Raw genomic sequence first — 12190 nt, forward strand, 5'->3', positions numbered from 1 at the left:
AGATGAGAGAAGCGAGGAATAAAAGAGTTAAGGTAGGTGTGCAATCTGCCTGGACTTCATTCAAGTTTAATGAGAGGGCCTATAGTTGGTGGAGTTTGCTTTTTGTGGGTGACAGTGGTGTTTTCTGACTTCCATGCAGAGGTGATTTGGCCAGAGGTGGCAAAAGGAGAAAGACAGACTGAATAGGGCAGATGTGGGGGGGGGGGGGGGGGGGAGGGGCGATGGGAAGCAAGAATAGCAAAGCAGTATTCAAGCCAATCCCTCACCAAAGCAGGGTCATAGTCAGACAGATCAACCTTCCTGGGTGAAAACGATGCAGGATCCAGTAGACAGTGGGTATGTCGGGAGAGGATCGGGATAAACCGGAATAGGTTTGCCTGGTATATGAGATCTTGAGACAAACGCAGGGTTTAGGCATTCAGCTTTTTCTCGAGCAGAGTCTGAAACACTGCTCTTTGAGGATAAAGACATGATGGAGGGGAGGAGTATACACCAGAGACAGACTTTACAATAACTTATTGGAAGGAGACTCGTTGGAGAGTTCAGCCTTGAGATTTGTCATGCACAGATGACAAATCTCAAATCTTTGACAAATCATGCACAGGTTTAACCCCAGACAAAAGCTGCTGCTGACCATTGGGGAAACGTGTTAACTTCCAGGGACACTCCGGGCACCGGCAACACCTTCTTCCTGACGTTGCTTCCCTCTCTGCAATAAATGGGGCAATTGACAAGAAATTTCCTCCTCCCCATGAATGCCAACCCACATAGTTTGTCTGTCTATCCTCTAAATGCTGAGCATCAAGTGAGGAAGCAGCACGTACAATTTTCTGAAGTGTTTGATATGGTCCGAATTTAAACCGCTGATAGTTCAGACTTAAAATGGATGCTCTTAACCATTATGGCTCCGAGTCTGGTGTTGTTGAGGAATGTAATTGTTTCAACTTTGCTTCATCTGGGGTGTAGGTCGAAAGAGATGTATTGGCAAGTCGTGTGAAAGATTTGGCAGTCTGGGAAAGATGCCTACATGCACGGGAAGGCCTGCTTGCTCGCCAGCCGAATGAGGTGCACCACCTGCAGAACTCCAGCAGCCATGCTGCGGCCCGTTTGACACTGGCACGCGAGGCAAGTGCAAATGAAAGGACAAATTGGGCAAGGATTATGTGTGAGATGCTGTAGCTATTTTGTTGCATGTTTTCAAACAGTCGTTGTTGTTGTTGCAGAAGTTTGTGCAGATCTGCAGTTGATGCAACGTTGGGAAACATAATTTCTTTGTCGGTACAATGGCGTGTTAAAGTAATGCCTCCTATTCTTTTTTCTCCAGAACAGGTAAAGATATTCGAATGAAACAAAGTACAGTCCACACGTTAGTTCTTCCTGCCACTGGGTGTGAAGTTTTGTGATTCTGACACTGAATGTCTCACTGCTACATTAGTCAAGATGGCAGAGGCAGCATGGCATTCACAGTGCTGTGAAGCACTCTGGATGAGAGTTGGGATGACTGACTGGAGAGGAGATGACTGGTGATCGCTTGAGATGAGAGTTGGATGCACCATTACGATCCTCAGAGTAAAGAGACATTCAACAAAATACAGTATCACCAGCCCTGAGGTGGCTTCGTCAGATTTTCATCTCTTCCCTAAACTTAAGGAACACCTTCGTGGAGAAAATGTTTCTTCCGCCGATAATGTCAAGACCGCTGTGAAGCGCTGGTAAAGTCAGCATGATGCTCAAAGTTCTATCATAACTGAATCACAAAACTACTTCAACATTGGTAGAAATGCGTGGACCACAGTGGTAACTATGTTGAGAAATACATATGCAACACGGTGGAATAAAGATTTATTTTGGTGTCTGTCTTTGTTTCATTGGAATATCTTTACTGGTGTGGAGAAGAAGAATAGGAGGCATTACTTTTCAACACGCCTTTGTACTCGTAATTTATATATGAGGGTCACTCCAAAACTTAAAGCCCCACAATTTTTAAAACAAAACTATATTTCTTCTACAGCATTGTTACTTATACAGTACTAGCCGAATGCACCCGGCGTTGCCCGGGTTCTTTTTGAATGAATTTACTACTATAATTCAGCTTTTACTCGCGGCCGTAGAAGATTGACTACTATAATTCAGCTCAGCTTTTAATTGCGAAATTGGCCCAGCCCGGCCGAAGCGGCCTCGACCGGCCTTGCCACCTAGCCTAAAACCTTCCCGGGGCCCGTCCCGACATTTTTGGTTCTTTTTGAATGAATTTACTACTATAATTCAGCTTTTACTCGCGGCCGTAGAAATTGACTACTATAATTCAGCTCAGCTTTTAATTGTGAAATGGGCCCAGCTTGGCCGAAGCGGCCTCGTTCGGCCTCGCCACCTAGCCTATAACCTTCCCGGGGCCCGTCCCGACATTTTTTGTTATTTTTGAATGAGTTTACTACTATAATTCAGCTTTTACTCGCGGCCGTAGAAGATTGACTACTATAATTCAGCTCAGCTTTTAATTGCGAAATGGGCCCAGCCCGGCTGAAGCGGCCTCGCCACCTAGCCTATAACCTTCCCGGGGCCCGTCCCGACATTTTTTGTTTTAGAGGTTTCCTCCTATCTTTCACCGTTCAGATTAGCGCATGCAGACAAACAAACAAACAAAAACTTTCGTTTATATATATATATATAAGAACATAGATAGAAGATAGATATAGGTACATCATCTAGGAACATGACCCCATTTCTCCACATAATCACTATCACACTAAAAATCACCCCTGAAAAAGAAAAGAGGGGTGATGGATGTGTTACGGGAATCGGTTCGTCACCGCAAACCCCTTTGATGGTTGTGTTTGTTTTATGTGCATTCCAGAGTCACACACTGGAGGTCGAGCAGTTAACAGGAGCATTGCATAGCGAGACACGAGGAAAACATCGCCTCTGCTCTTCTTTCAAAACTCTCAAAGAACTGAATGACAATCTCAAATACCAGGTGGGCAAAGCATTCATGGTACATTGTGAATTGATCTACAACATTAATTAAAATTTTGATTGATATTTCTTTCGAACGTTCTGATAACGGGATTATGTTCTTTCACTCACCTTCGCAATGATAGCATAGCATCTTGTATAATGGTGGCCTTTTGTTTGGACAACGTTTCTTGTTCCCAACTCCATTGGGCCATGTGTTGTGCCTGACGAAATCGATGTCTCATCCCAGCTGACAAACCTAACGGAGGAGAATCAAAAACTGAAAACTCAGACCAATCGTTTGCAGCGTCGCCTCGAAAACCTGCAGGTATTTCTCAATACACAACATTGCACGGTCCACTAATCGGGGCTGAATTGAAGGAGGATATGTGGTTGGCAGGATCACCAGAACATCCCAATGAACATTACTCACACAATTTGACTGCATTTGATTAAGTTTGTGATTCGGAGAATGTTATTGGTTGTGGGATAGAAGATTGGATGCGTTACCGAAGTTGTGTTATCTTTAATTGTCTGCTCATAGAGGAGAGAAGCCCTGAATCGAGCTCGTTCTGGTAAAGTTGAGATTCCAGCCTTCATGCTACCAGGTGATGTTCAAAGGACAGCAGGTCAGAAGCAATTCTCAAAGACTTTTGGAAAGGAAGAGCCACCAGGAAGCAAGCCGGGCAGCAAGCCGTGCAAGGTACTGTTGTTTAACGAACTGAAATGTTAATTCCCAATCAAACTTTCTTTTGAGCCGTAAACATTCTGGTTTGTAAAATGAGATGTTCTCCACTTAACTGATGGACACCTTTAGCTGTAGTTGTCTTTTTAGAAGTTTTTCTGGTGTCTTGCACTCACATTTTCAAGAAACATTGTAAATTTTATTGCTATAATTGTTATTCCTCCTTCTGAATCATTCACATCCTCATATCACTCTTTACACCACAATTATATTTAGTGGATAATTCTTTCAAAAATCACTGCACATTAACATCAGACTGTGCACTTCCTGATTGAAGTGTGCAATCAGGCATTTAATTCATTAACAAGTACAAAACGTTTTAATTAAAACAAAAGCCGCGTCGATGTTACACAATGCCTAGATGCAGCTGTGCCTATAACGTCGATGTTATAGGCACAGGACATTCCTATTGATTCGATTACTTGATGTTATTTTTGTGCAAAGTGAAAATATATCTCGGCAATTTCCCGTGTGTGGCGACGAATTTTTAATATATCTCGGCATTTTCCCATCTGTTATTTCAGGCGGTGTATGACTGACCATGCCGCGATTTAAAAAATATATATCTCGGCAATTTCCCGTATGTGGCGACACGTGAACGAAGCTATGCTCCTCTCTCCACATTATTGTGATGACGTATAAATTAAATATTTCATCGTGACGATTGTCATCAAATGGACGAATTTTTAATATATCTCGGCATTTTCCCGTCTGTTATTTCGGGCGGTGTATGACTGACCATGCCGCGATTTAAAAAAAAAATATCTCAATGGACTTGAAGTTACAGGCCTTTGAGAATTCATTTCGTTCTATAAAGGGCAACTTTCATCGGATTTTCTTCCCGTTTTTTTTCAACCGAGTCTAAAACTATGTTAGCGACTGAAAAATGAAATGATATATCGAATTTGATTTGAAATAAAACTGTGTGAGAGAGGAAGACACCACGGGCCTACAAAACAGGCCTCAAAGCTATGCGAGTTAATAAAATGGTGGATATTTGTTTATATGAAGCCTCTCCCAGAATGGGTGGAGCTATGGTTCCCAGAATGGGTGGAGCTTTGAGGTTGTCTTCTCTGCAAGAACAAGAAGAAGAACAAGAACAACAACAACAGCAGAGGGCACTCAATGACCAGCGTCTGCGACGTGGCTAAAAATTGTGGTCGTAAAACGTGCTGTGTGACATGATCAGCTCCCTTCAACTCATTCGATTCAGTGGTTCAGTTCTCGTAATGTTCCAACTTCCAGGTGTATGGGGTTTTTTTTTCACCACCTAAAACCTTGCATTGTACACCGTGAGTACAGTCTCCAGTCTTGACTCATTCCGTCCAACAGTTGAGGAGTGTATACAAGTCAAGCAAACTCTTCTTGAATTATACTCATTTATATTACCATTGAGGGTAGCAAAGAGGAAATTGTTTTACTGTCTTACACAGCGTGGCGATCATTCAGAATTGTTAGATTCCAACAAGGAAGCATTTTAAAATGTTGAACACAATTCTTTAATAAAGGGGAAGTTTGGGTGTGGGGGATGGAGGGGTGGTGATGGGGTGGTTGGAAGCCATGATGAACAAGCCTCAGAAAAGATTTCATGTTTCCCACAATATGGATGAGGGTTTTCTCAAAAAAAACCCCCAAAAAAACACCTTTAGAGGCCATTTTTCCCGCAGAGCAGGAGTTGGCCTTTTTTCGGGCACCGTGGTCCCCTTTTTGAGGTGATGTTTTATGGCTGGATGCCCTTCCTGCCACCAACACTATTAGTCGCCTCTTGCGACACACAGGGAATTGCCAGTGAACTGGTGCTCAATTTGCCGACCTCGGAAGTATGACAGGCTGAGTCAACCCACCTGGCATTGAATTCAGCGATCGACCAGGATTCGAACCCAGGATCCTAGGTTATCCAAAGCCGGCACCCTAACCGCTAAGCCAACACCAGGCTAGCTTCTCATATCTGGATGAAAATCATCATATCTGGATGAAATGAACATCTGCTGAACCATCAAATTGGAGTGAATTGGGTGTGTTTTTTGATTAATTGTAAACACAAGCATTTAAAGAATATCAGGATAGCTTAGACTCTGGAGGTATGCACTCGCCCCAGCTATAAACTGCAACCCTGGTGTTTCACATGCCGGGCTATTCATCGATGGGTGTGCCGTCTCTCAGATGGATGTTAAGTTGGGCGTCATGTTTCCCAGCATTTCTGAACAAATTACAAGTTTCTGCTCTAACCTTTAGGGGGCACTGCATTAGCAACACAGCTGTGCTGCCCCTCCCTCACACCGTCCCCACCTTCCTCTACAGCCATGTGCTGCATATGAAAGAAGATCAGAATTTTAGGCTTGCAAAATTGAGAAACTGTTTGAAATCTTTCCTGCAAAAACCACATTTCCAAGCTGGCCTCCAAAGCCAGTTACCGACTAGGCATTCTCTGTCATGCGAAGTCCTTCTTTGGGACGACTGAGCTTCTCAACACATACAAAGCTTTCATCCACAGCTTGATGGAGTGCTGCTCTCTTCTCTCGGGTGGTGCCGCTGCCTAACACCGAGCTCGGTTTCACGCTGTATAAAGCAAAGCTTTCAGGATCATTGGAATCTGTGATGAAGCTGATTCTGAAGGCCTTTCTCTCTCTCACCGCAGGCAGGTTGGTGGTCTTTCTGTCTTCTACCGACTCCTCTTCGGCCTTGCTCCACCAGCTCTCTCTGTGCTCTGTCCCCAAATATTCCTGCAGGTCACACAAGATCTGCCATCAACCCTCTTCTGATGAAACTACCAAAATCAACAATCTCTGTTCACCTTCACTCTTTCATTCCTCTTTTTTCCCGCCTCTGGAACAAACCCCTCACTCTCTTCAATCCCACTCCTCCCTCCAGGTCTTCAAAACAGCTGTTCACCACCATCTCTTATCTTCCTCCATCTAAAACCTTGATCTTTTCTACCCCCGTTAATTCACCCCAAATCCACCTCCATCAAATTCCGTTTTCGTTCCTGAAAGTCCGAGTGGTGTCCATCTTGTTTTTCCCGTGTACCCTGCCACAGCCCTCTGCCTTCCACAGACCTCCCAATGTCCTTCTCCACTGTTGTTGTGCTTCCCTCTCTCTCCCCCTCATCTCCGTCTCCCTTTATTATATGTTGTATGTATTAGATTTTACAGAAGCCTTGTATACAAAAAAGCCTCGATTTGGTATACAAAAAGATTTTTTAAATGCTCAGGATTCATGTGAATTCCATGCATTTTATCTTTGGCAGCAAATTTCATGTTTGAGTTAATTTTTCATTGAACTTTTCCAGCATGTGGCTTGGGATCTCACTGGGCTTCTACTGGAGTGGCTCGCACACACTGGCCTTGGATGTGGGGCATTTCCAGGCATCCGACCCAAAAGGCATCCATATCTTCTCTCGGAGGATGTCTTTCGTGCAAAATGCTGCAAGGTGTTCCTCATGACTCGTACACAAGTCCATCATTAATCGTTTCCTCCACACCTACACAGACTTGCTTTTCTTCTTCTTTTTTCCTCTCAATGCTGTCTTTCATTGACTTCAGGTGCTGCCACTGCTGGTGAATGATCTGTGTCACACTCCACCAGCAAAGTACCAACTATTGGTGGTAAACTTTGTCAACATCACCTTGTCCTATCTGCATGACCAAGTACAGGTACATGGCACTTATTGAGCTTAAAATTTTTTTTATATCAGGGCAAAAAGCTCCTCCTTGTACTACATAATGTAGTTATGTGCACTAGATTTGTGGGAGTGGGGATGCTGGTGATACATGGATGTGTATAACAATAGTTTCCATAGATTGTTTACACTCTTTGGACTAACACCACCAAGTGATTGCCTCGGCCTTTCCACACATGAAATTGTGCATAGCAGATGGTTCTGTGGATTGGTAAAACCTTCAGCTCTGGAGTGTTGATTCATCCTGGCAGCGTTAATTGACCTTGCCTTTGGGTCATCCCAGACCGAATTGGTGCTGCTGGCCATTTTGTAACGCCCATGGAGGTTGCAGCTACGAGAGATAATGTAATTTAATCACCACTCCACGTGTTTGGTTGAAATTTGCACTTCTCATTTGCCTGTGCATGGCGGGGTTCATGGTCACTTCCTCTTCAGACATCCCTGTGACTCAGCAAGTTTAAGGTTTTGTTTTGCCATCTTCAGCTCCAGGTATGCAGTAGAAAACCCTTAAATTATTCCTTGGGCGAAATCATCTGTGGCTCTGGCTCTCCATGTCCACCTCAGTCCCTTCTGAGTGAAGGAGAGGAGTGGAGGGGAGGGGAGGGGATGGATGTGTTAGGGAGGAAGCGGTGGATTTTAAAACTTATTACATCTTTCATCATAATTACTGAACCCCTCTGGCCCTGTAACCAAACTCGGTTCCTATTTAATTCCCAGTGGGGGGCAGGGGCGCCGTAAGGGGGGGGAAAGTTAGGATGATTCCAAGGGCCCTGCACTGACAGGGGCCCTAAAAATTATTGGAACATTAGGTGAAAATTCTCAATGTTAAATTATTAACCTATCATCTTTAATAGAATAATAGACCAATAAAACTAACAGTTCTTTTTCTTTTCTTGTTTTTGGCAAAAAGTAAAAATCCAGAGAGCCTCTGTATTGCCCAATCTCCCCCACCCCCTCTATTTACATGAAATGGTTTGGTCCTGCCCCCAAACCAGACGCGAACGGCTTGCTAGCAGACAGTGAATTGAGCGTGAGAAGTGCTGGTTCAGGAGCGTCAGGTCTCAGCTAAAAAACAAATCTGGGTGTCAAAAAAGAAAAGAAAGACAGGAGAGAGAGAAAAGAAAGGACAACAGTATGTGACCCAATTTTTCACAAAGGAAGGTGGGTATAGTCCGTGAGTGGTGGAAATATTGGACAGTATTGTGGACACAAATAGTGGACACTATTGTGAGCAGCATTGAGCAGCGGTTTGACAGATCAGCAACATTGTATGCTGATCTCTCACTTCTTCACCCAAGGAACTTTGATCAAGTGCCATCGGGAGCTATGGAAGAGCTGCATAAACATTTGCTGATATTTGATGATGGTGTCACTGCGGAACAACTACGAAAAGAACTGTGAAGCCTTGGAGAACAATGGTCAACACTGAAACAATCAGTAGCAGATGCTTATACAGTGCAGGACAGTGAGTCTGAACAGGACAGGAAGACTCTGCCAAGTACATGTAAGTCATGTAAAGCCTGTCCTCTCTGCTGCTCCAAGGTGCTCAAGTTGAACCTCTTCACTGATGCCTACAAGAGCATTGGGCTTGCCTACAAGCTGCTGCTAACGCTGCCTGTGTCACAAGTGGCATGTGAACGGTCTTTCTCTGCTTTGAAGATAATCAAAAGCCGTCTGCGAAGTACAATGACACAAGAACATCTTGAGGCGTTCATGTTGATGTCTGTGGAAAAGGGATCCTGATCAAACGTGACACTAAGGATATCATTGATGGTGTGGCTGCCAGAAGCAGCGAACTGCGCAGGCACCTACTCTCTCAGACATGACATGTGCTTGTGTTACTGAAAATAAATTTAATTTTTAGTGGATTTTATTGTTTGTTTTTTTCAAGCATTTTGTCTATTTTCTCAGATAAGCAACATATTAATGAATAATGGGCCGACCAAGGTGAAGGATGCCCGGGCCGGTTTTAAGACCCAGGCGGCTGCTGCTTGTGTGGGTATCAGTCTTGCATCAAATAGTGAATTCCATTCTGTATGCAGAAATATAAGCATTGTTTCAACCTCCTGGCAAAAATGTTGGGGAAAAAATGTGCGCGCGCGGCGGGGCCCATTGTGATATCTTTTCATGGGGCCCAAAATCCCTGGTGGCGCCCCTGGTGGAGGGGGGTGGTTGAGTGGTGGTAAAAGGTGTAGACATAAATGTGTGCGGAAGGTTGTAGCACATTCTGAGTGATGCAAAATGGACACACGTGGACACAGTACAAAGTGGAAGATTAGGTTCCTGCTTGAAATTATCTGAATAATTTTAAAAATGACTTTTTCCCACTGATGTCTCCAATTCACGACAAAGTTGTCAAAACGGTTTTGCTTCGGGATCACACGAGCGACAGGAATCCCGTGAGCTACGTACCTTTGTTCGAACGGTGTAGATTTCCATGTCACCCATTACCCAACACGGGTGTGAGAATGGCTGGAACATTTCCTTCTCATTCAATATGAATTTGCAATTTGTGCAGCCTCGTAGCCTAGATATTGGTACGAATGTTATAACATCAGCAATACCCCTTTTACCTTGCAGCATACCGGGCTCACGACTACGTACCGACGGTTGGGCGAGGAGCTTTTCAAAGGTGGCATTCCTGGAGAGACGGAAAAGCCCTCTACTCATCTCGATTGGGTTGAGCCGACGTCGATCTGCGTCCCAAAGCCCGGTGGCTTTTTGCACAGTTCTGATCTCGAGACTCGCTTCCTGTCATCTCTGGTCATACTTCGCACGTTGTCTCAAGGTTAGCTCTCACTCTTTCTTATACCATTATTTATTTTTTGATAAGTGCACTTGCCTTGTTCTTGCTTTTAACTTTGGAGAGGTTGAATACATACGTCTACCTTGTTGTTAAACTAGAGATAATCATTTATTTCCCTAGTCGATATGCAATCGAGAACATTCTTTACAAGATGACAACAGCAATCAACAAATTGTGATTGTCGTGTTAGTAATGCACCAATCACTGCTCAACAAATTTTTAAAAAGTTTTATGGTTCTAATATATTTTGAGGTGATTCTAACCAACATGAACCTGTAAATTTCGATTATGATATCCAATTTTCACGAGCACATCCAGTTTTTGAGAACCAGTATACCATAGGAATACCACTTCATTTGAAATTCACAAACCTCTTGTTGACCCTGAGAAGGTATTCTTACTGCCACTTCATCTGAAACTTGGTTTGATGAAGAACTTTGTGAAGGCCTTGGATCAAGATGGTGCTGGCTTCCACTACTTGCTGATGAAGTTCCAAGGCATTGTATCTGAGGCCAAAGTAAAGGCAGGTGTTTTCAATGGTCCTCAAATTCGTCTTGTACCAACTGATCAGGACTTTGAAACGAGACTATCTGAGCTGGAAAGCGTTGCTTGGGATAGCTTTGTGGCTCTTGCTAACAATTACCTTGGAAATGTTCGAGCACCAAATTATGAAGAGCTTGTGGACACGATGTTGAAGAGTTACCAGGTGCTCGGTGCTCGAATGTCACTCAAGATACATTTCTTCCATTCTCATCTGGACTTCTTTCTACAAAATCTTGGCGATGTCAGTGATGAACATGGAGAAAGGTTTCACCAGGAAATTGCCATCATGGAGACTCGATATCAAGGCCGATTCAATCCAAACATGATGGGCGACTACTGTTGGACTTTACAGCGTGAAAGTTATTGCTCCGACAAACGCAAAAGTAAAGTTCAGAAGCACTTTTAATGTGATGTAAATAAAAGCTTAAAGTTCATATTTTCTGTGATATTTTATAAAGTTCATATTATTTTTGGAGATTTACATTTTTTTTATGTGATGTAAATAAAAGCTTAAAGTTCTTTTTTTTTTTGGGATATTTTATAAAGTTCATATTATTTTTTGTGATATTTTATAAAGTTCATATTATTTTTGGATTTACATTTTTTTTATGTGACAAATAAAAACTTTAAGTTAATATTTTTTGTAACAATAAATAGACTTGAGACTTAAGAAATTCGCATGCTCTAAATATTTTTTTCCACACATGATGTACTACGTTAAGGTTACGTGATAGCGAAATTTTAAGGTCGGATTCGGATTCGTGGGCACCAAATTAGTTATAAACAGTTGAAAATAAGTCAGAACCAATTTGGCTGTTGACCAGTGTCATCAGTACTCATACATTGTTACAACCTGTGTCTCCAGTGGACCTTCTGGCTCAAGTATGGGACATATTTCGAGTTGATCTGCAAAACCCCAAAGCCCGACATCTGTTCTTGCAACATGGCGCATTCAGTGCGGTTGTCCACTTCCTGCGCCCGTCAGCTCGTGGACTACTTTCCTCTGCCATAGACTCCCTACTTCTCATGGCTGCTGACTGCAGTACAATCAAGCTGTTTATTTATTATTATTTCTTCTAAAATTTGTCACTTCCCCAGAAAACCTGGCTGCTTTGCTTTTGTAAAAGAAAGAAAAAAGGATAACAGTAATCAAACCAATTCATTCTTGCCAACTGAAACATTCCATTATTGCTCGCTTGGATGCACAGGAGTGTCAGAGGCCTTTATAGCAGGATGTGGAACCGAGGCCTTCTTCAGAAGTTGTGTCGCATTGCTGCGATCTCCACGAGTTGCACTCAACGTGCTGGAGAAGTTGAGCATGCTGCTGCAGAATCTCACCATGCACAGGTGTGACGTTCAGATTTGCAGTCCACAAGTTGTTAGATGAGCCAATGTGCCCTTTTTTTCTTTTCCTCCCACCCATTGTGCTAGGTATCAACGTAGAAGCTTATGAGGGTAGCAGGCC

At 43.2% G+C, this 12190-nt stretch overlaps 1 protein-coding gene across 3 annotated transcripts in view; it reads left to right on the plus strand.

Moving 5' to 3' along the window:
- CCDC138 (coiled-coil domain containing 138) overlaps positions 1-12190 on the plus strand; it is a 38155-nt gene that overhangs the window by 25147 nt on the left and 818 nt on the right. For 2 of the 3 annotated variants that reach the window (XM_078775874.1, XM_078775872.1), the window contains 9 exons: positions 967-1125; positions 2855-2974; positions 3203-3280; positions 3497-3655; positions 6987-7127; positions 7240-7350; positions 9957-10164; positions 11591-11767; positions 11934-12072. In XM_078775874.1, coding sequence (XP_078632000.1) covers positions 967-1125; positions 2855-2974; positions 3203-3280; positions 3497-3655; positions 6987-7127; positions 7240-7350; positions 9957-10164; positions 11591-11767; positions 11934-12072 — 1292 coding nt within the window. The remainder of the gene's footprint in view (positions 1-966; positions 1126-2854; positions 2975-3202; positions 3281-3496; positions 3656-6986; positions 7128-7239; positions 7351-9956; positions 10165-11590; positions 11768-11933; positions 12073-12190) is intronic. The other variant, XM_078775873.1, reaches the window with a different exon arrangement.

This window comes from Myxine glutinosa, chromosome 4 (assembly GCF_964187855.1).
Source record: "Myxine glutinosa chromosome 4, kmMyxGlut1.1, whole genome shotgun sequence".
NCBI classification, from domain to species: Eukaryota; Metazoa; Chordata; class Myxini; order Myxiniformes; family Myxinidae; genus Myxine; species Myxine glutinosa.